The sequence below is a fragment of the Salvelinus namaycush genome, chromosome 29 (assembly GCF_016432855.1).
Source record: "Salvelinus namaycush isolate Seneca chromosome 29, SaNama_1.0, whole genome shotgun sequence".
NCBI classification, from domain to species: Eukaryota; Metazoa; Chordata; class Actinopteri; order Salmoniformes; family Salmonidae; genus Salvelinus; species Salvelinus namaycush.
Window position 1 is genome coordinate 31,514,366 of NC_052335.1, and position 7,383 is coordinate 31,521,748.

At 42.5% G+C, this 7,383-nt stretch overlaps 1 protein-coding gene across 1 annotated transcript; it reads left to right on the forward strand.

The window, feature by feature from the left end:
- The first annotated feature begins 1,757 nt into the window (after positions 1 to 1,757).
- On the forward strand, positions 1,758 to 3,233 carry LOC120024251 (potassium voltage-gated channel subfamily F member 1-like). Its single transcript, XM_038968446.1, has one exon. The coding sequence runs from the start codon at positions 1,758 to 1,760 to the stop codon at positions 3,231 to 3,233; it is 1,476 nt and encodes a 491-aa protein (XP_038824374.1).
- The last annotated feature ends 4,150 nt before the right edge of the window (positions 3,234 to 7,383 follow it).

The following is a 7,383-nucleotide window of genomic DNA, read 5'->3' on the forward strand; positions in this document are numbered from 1 at the left end:
AAGTGATTTTTTTCCCCCATGTGATTTCTTACAATGATTTTGCTTTGTTTGTTGCATATGCATAAGGTTCCCATATGGCTAAAGTTATCCAATATTTGGATGTGTTCTTAGGAAACCCTCCACTTGAGTTCTTATGATGTGGAATGATTGATTGCCTAAAATCTGTAGGTTATGCTATTCAAGTTGAAATAGGGCTGCTCCGGCTCCTTGTCTGTAACCTACACATTTCTTAGTGTAAAAAAACTACCCAGGGGGCATTTCTAGATGAGCCAAAGTTTTACATTTAGGCCTACAGTAGGTTGGACTTTGTTTGTTGCTTAAATCAATCAATTATACAGTCTTGGGGAAGCTGCTCTGAAAATATAGTTTACCAAGCTACCAATTACTTCACACTGGAAGAAGTTAAGCTACACTAAAGCTATCCTAAAGAAACATATAGTTTACTTCACTAAAGTTACTAAAGTTACTATGAAAAAGTACATCATTCACTACATACAAACTAACTAAATCTGAAATGTCATAGACTACAAATTGCAAGAATAGATCACTCTGGAATCAGGTGTTAACAGAATGTGTAATTTAGCCTTCACAAAAACAATGTTTCAAGTGATAATTAGGCAAGTCTGATGCCGGAAAAAATGAAATTCTTGCCTACACCCGTTTTATTTTTGCAAAAACGTAGTTTGGAGTTCGAGTAGTTAGCTACATGCTACATGTCAAAAAAAGTAAATAACGACTGAAAACACTACCAATATTTGAATTTAGTTCAACTACCACCAAGCTACTGCAAAATGTAGTTTAGTTGAACTACGTGTAGTTGATTACTTCCCAACACTGAGAATATATAGGCTAATATTGATTCAACAAACCAATTTATGTGGTTCGTGATTGCAACGTGAACTCATTGTCGCTAGATGGAGATACTAGGCAAGACTGTTGCCTTATGCCTCTGCGCAATTACGCACACTTGGGTAACCTAACATCGTTCCATAATATGGCCATTAAAGATCTCCTTTTTCACTACAACATATCTTGTTGAAATGTATTGGTTGACAACAGAGATTTACCTTTCTTGACAGGCAACATATTTGTACACACAAGCCGAAACATTTTTCAAAAGCTAGCCTGAGACAGATTTGCTTGTTGTTTTACCCTTGTGGTAGGTTACCTCCATGAGGAAATAGACAAATGGTGTTGGACTGGTAGTGGGGACAATATTTTCTGCCATGTGATATATGTCCGTTTCCTGGCTAATGTCGTCTCTTTACCCCAAAACACAATTTATTTCAGCTCTCCTCCCACTTCCCTGTCGCTCTCTGCCTCTAGTTACTCCACTATTCATATAGCATCACATATTTATATTTGTTGTGACGCGTATTCTGCAAGACTGCGCACTGATGCACAGTAGTCCAACTTTTAACAGCAGGCACAGAGGCGCTCTCTTATTTTCTGGTGACGGACTAGTGGGAGATGAGAAGCCTGTTCATTCGGCATTGTTTGCTACATCTCTACGCAAAAGATACATGTGGATATTTTTTCCAGGTTCGAATGAAGCTTAGCCTATAGGCCTATACATTTGTGTCAAACATTTAAGAAGATCTGAACACTTTCCGTTTTCCTTTGATGTTTTGCAGTCTTTTACGCACGCAGTTTCCTACGCAAGTATCCTAGCGTAGACTAGTTGCATTAATACAGGCCAACTATATTCATTCAGATTTTCTTGGAGTAAATCAACAATATAGGCTACACGGACAAGTATGTGGGGAATAACGAGGACGCGATATGCTGATTGCAATGGCTCGGAGGCCAGTGAGGAGACCGGGATTGTCCTGAACATCGGTGGAGTAAAACAGGTGTTATGTGGGGATGTGCTGAACCGTTTTCCGGAGACCCGACTAGCGGAACTGTGGAACACCTCCAAGGGGTGTTTGGAGGACTTATCCTCGCTTTGTGACGACTATGACTCAGGGAAAGGTGAATTTTATTTTGACAGAGACCCGGACGCGTTTAAGTGTATAATTGAGCTGTATTACTACGGGGAGATACATATTAAACGGGGCATCTGTCCAATTTGTTTCGTAAAGGAGATGGAGTTCTGGAAAATCGACTTATATTTCCTGGACGATTGCTGTAAAGGCGACCTACAGGAGGCGGAGGACGAGCTTGCAGAGATTGCCGAGAAGGTTCAAACTATTCTGGTCGACCGGGAAGGGGACCCCTCTGCCAGGGGCTGGCAATGTTTCCAAATGTGCTTGTGGAAGCTTTTGGAGAAGCCGGAGTCGTCGCTGTCCGCGCGCGTCATCGCCATAGTGTCTTTCCTCTTCATCCTCATCTCCTCGGTGGTGATGTGCGTAGGCACCATCCCTGACCTGCAGGTGGAGGACGCTGAGGGCAATCACATGGAGCACCCGATCTTGGAGGCCATCGAGACCGCGTGTATCGGCTGGTTCACCGTTGAATACGTCCTGCGCTTGATATCGTCCCCGAATAAAGTGAAATTCGTCCTGTCCTTCATGAACATCATAGACTTCATGGCCATCATGCCCTTTTACGTGGTGCTGACTTTGACGTCTCTGGGCACGGCTATGATGGAGCTGGCTAATGTGCAGCAGGCGGTGCAGGCGCTGCGCATCATGCGCATTGCGCGCATCTTCAAGCTGGCGCGCCACTCCTCTGGGCTGCAGACTCTCACCTCGGCCCTGAAAAGCAGCTTCAGCGAGCTGGGGATGCTGCTCATGTACATGGGCGTGGGCGTCTTCTTGTTCTCGGCAATGGCCTACACATTGGAGCAGAGCCACCCGGAGACCATGTTCACCAGCATCCCGCAGTCCTTTTGGTGGGCCGTCATCACCATGACCACCGTGGGCTATGGAGACATCTACCCCAAGACCACGCTGGGTCGGTGCAACGCGGCCGTCAGCTTCCTCTGCGGGGTGATTGCCATCGCGCTGCCCATACACCCTATCATAAACAACTTCGTCATATTCTACAATAAGCAGCAGGTGCTCGAGACCGCGGCCAAACACGAGATCGAACTGATGGCGCTGCGTTCCAGCGAGGCAGGTGCAGAGGAGAGCGGGCCCCACATACAGCGCAGATCCGTCGGTGTCGCGGCCGGAGTGTGGGACAATGCCATGCGCTCCTGTCACAGTGACACCTACATTCCCCTGCTGAAAGACCCTAGAGCAGGAATACAAACCCCAAGCTTGGACAGAAGCTTTGACAGTTCATAGCTGAGTAAAATCACCCCTCTTCACAGCGCACAGCTTTAATGGACCTACAGTATATACCCAAAAACATCCATTGCGATATCACAAAAGATAATAAAATCACTATAAAAAACTTGGTGACCCATTGTAAAATGTCTCAAAATATAAGTTAATTAGTGTAATAATGTCACTTTTCCAAAATACATTAACACATAATTTGAAAAAACACAGAAAGAAAAGACAATACAAGTATATGGGTGATGGAACAGTGTAAATAATAGAGTAGGAACTTTTACAATGTGGTTATTGTAAATATAGACCAGTGGTTGGTTCATGTTTACGCTGGACTATTGGTGTAGGCCAGGAGTCTCCAACCAGGAGTCTCCAACCTTTTCTAGCATGAGAGCTACTTTAAAAAAACGAAACGTGGCTAGTTACAGATTTTTTCTAGCTTTCAAATAGGCACATTCTTCTCTTCTCCTCTCCCCTGCATGTCTTCCTCAGGTCCTTGAAGAGAAAGTATTGCACTGTTTTCACTCTCAGTATACCTGGTAAATTATTTTTAATAAACAACTCTAAGGGGAGCCCTATAAAATCTGTGATTTCTTCCCCAAATTATGTTTTATATTTTCCTGAATTATGTATTCTCAGTTAGATTTTTCCTGCTTTTAGATATTATTATTTTTTGTTCACTCTCAAAATTACAATTGTTCATGGAGAAACAGTGAAATTGGATGTTCTGAGTCCATGTCAATGCTTAAATCACATCAAAATATTTTATTTTTTACGTCTGGAAGAAAACAAACACATTTCGATTTTTGAGTGTATTTCCCCTTTAATTGCGCATCTGGCCCTTTAATTGCTCATCTGCAAGTGAGGAATGTGCTGTCTAATGTGCTGGTCTAGTGATGGTTCTGTACCTCTACTGTTCATTTCATGGCAAATGTAATGTCAATGTTGCTTTGATTGCGTAGTAGCTGGGAGCTTACGGTGTCTGATAATTGTGAGATTTATTTATGACAATTTGCGGTGGAACACTTCAAAATTGCATGTACTTTCAGAATTGTTTGGTGAGCTACTCATAGGTGGGCTGCGAGCTATTGGTAGCTCACGATCGACCTGTTGGATACCCTTGGTGTAGGCCTATAGCCGAGGCTACTTGACAGTCATCTCATGTGTGATTGTGTAAGGTCTAAGTGCTACAAGAACAGTACTCTGTCACTCCTCCTCTTTACAACCTTGGACTGACAGTCATATTGACCTAATCACCGGTGTATTGATAAGCGGGTCGACGTGGTGCTGAACAGCGCCATGTGCGACGCAGTCCACTGCATATGCATCAAATTATACAGTGTGTCTAATTTTCCTCTGTAAAAAAGTATATTAAAAGTGATTTAACTATGAATGTCTATTCTCTATTGCATTTTTTTCTGTAGGCACTAGATGCTCCTATATCTACAGATATACATGTATATATCCCACTGGGCACAGACGTCAGTTCACCATCTAGTTTTGATTTACATTTGGTTGACATTTCATTGAACTCCTCACATTGCATTTTGGGGATGAAATGACTTGGAAACCATGTTGAGTCAACACATGTTTGCTCAGTGGGAAGTTATAATGTGACTTGTCAGCTGTGACTCTGTATTCATCTAACTAAAGTCCTCATGCCTCAAAGAAAAGAGCATGCAGGGTATCCCACCATTTCATCTGCATTGGTTTGCAAGCAGGCTTTGGTATAACTTTACCCATTCAGTTGAAGTTTATGTTTAGTTCATTAAATCTTCTCACGTTCAGTTTTCCTGTAAATTCTTCATTCATTTCAGCCTGAGATACTTACAGGCAAACACTGTCTTTATACAGTATGTGTCTATTTAAAGTGGGGTGAGGTCGACCTTCCAATGCCAGATAGAGAACATTCCTTGGCTCTAGGACATTTCAGTAATGGGTTTAAATTTTGCAGCAGCCCCCGAAGCCTCCCCTGAGGGTGTAGGGTATATGTGGCATCAGGGGTGCAACTTTCACTGGGGATGGAGGGGACATGTCCCCCCCACATTCTGAAATTGCATTTTTGTCCCCCCCCAGTTTTATAATTGGAATGTGATACAAAATGAGGCAACGGTGTGCTTTAGGACCATGCGGACACCTCCGAGCGGTCGGGTAGGCTGTTTGGAGTGTTTATCCCCGCCAAATTATAATAATACAAATAAAAAAATACATTATGTCCCCCCAACTTCTAAAACCAAAGTTGCGCCCCTGTGTGGCATACTTGATCGCTGAGTAAAGGCGTCCACATGCTTCCCAGCCAAAACAGTTCGGAATAGTTTGTGCATATATTATGACACATTTTGTTACGTTTTTGTTCGTTTTGGACTTCGGTGAGGGTTTTTTAAGCTGTTAGGGCATGTAAAAAAAAAATCTGAGGCAAGCCAATGTTTGGAGCCAAAGTCTAAGCCCCTTCGTCAGTGATTGGTCAACAGTAGGGATTCTTCAATAAAAATCTGTTGTCATTCAACGAGAGAGGGCTCGTTTTTATGCACATTTTTTCATTGGGATATACTGCACCAAACATCTCCTCGGCAAAAACAACAAAATTAATGACAGATTTCTTGAGTTTTCTTAGATGAATTCTGTCTATTCTGAGGAAGTTTATACTGGCTATGGCATCTCAAAATGTACAAACGGTAGGCATACTATTGCCACTTATTTCTTGTTTTTCAAGTGAAAGTCTTTTAAGGGAGTATGGGAGCACACTCGTTTGATTCGGCTAGCCTACTTTGGCTAGGTACTAGCCAAACTGAACGAACTGAAGCATGCTGACGCTTATAAGCTGCTGTGGGTAGGGAGAGAATGGGAGGGAGGACAGGGGTGGATGCAAGTTAGCAACAGCTTGTCAGGCTGTCCACCCACACACACACACACATACACTTCCGCTTAGGGGCCCCTATCTCCTCCTGCAGTGGCCAGCATGCACTCACACAATGTCAGGGCTAGTGGGAGAGGCCTTTAACTCCCTGACAGGTGGAGCTATAATGTTAAATGCTCTTATTGTGTAGCGGGACAATGTCTCTCTCTCCCTGCCCCTCATACATGCATGAGAGGGAGATCGTCTCACTGCACAATGAGAGGAATTGATGCACACACGTATACACCAGACTGATGTTTAGGGCATGTCACAAGCGCCATTTTTTCCCTAGCTTTCAAACAGCAACATTCTTCTCTTCTTTTTCTCCCCTGCATCTCTTCCTCGGGTCCTTAAAGATAAAGTATTGCACTGTTTTCTGTCAGTATACCTGGTAAAATAATGGTTAATAAACAACTCTAAGGGGGGCCTGATAAAATCTGTAACTTCTTTGCCAAATTATGTTTTATATTTTTCCCAAATTATGTTTTCTCAGTTGTATTTTTCCTGGTTTTAGGTTGTTTTTCACTCTCAAAATTACAATTGCTCAGAAAGAAACAACTAAATTGGATGTTCTGAGTCCATGTCAATGCTTAAATCACTTCAAAATATTTTATTTTTTAGGTCTGGAAGAAAACGAACACATTTTGATTTTTGAGTGTATTTCTCCTTTAATTGCACATCTGGCCCTTTAATTGCGCATCTGCAAGTGAGGAATGTGCTGTCTAATGTGCTGGTCTAGTGATGGTTCTGTACTGCTACTGCTCATTTCATGGCAATGTTAGAAAATAACAAATAATAGATGCAAATGATATACTTTCCAAGTGTATTTCCAAATACATTCCAATATTCAACTAAAAACATATCTAAATACTTACCTCCAAATGTCTTTGAAAGTAAATGAAATACCCTAAAATAGTATTTGAGCCCAGGTCTGACACACACACACACACTGCATTACATGAACCTGTGTACTTTGACAGTTTTAAAGAATACAGATCCTCAGCATTGGACTTCAGAGGTCCGTGCAAAATGGGAGACAGGTACACACACACACACACACACACCACACACAGACACACACACACACACACACACCACACACACACACACACACACACACACACACACACACACACACACACACACACACACACACACACACACACACACACACACACACACACACACACACACACACACACACACACACACACACACACACACACACACATGCAGCTGACTCACTGAGTCTGAATGTTTTCTTTT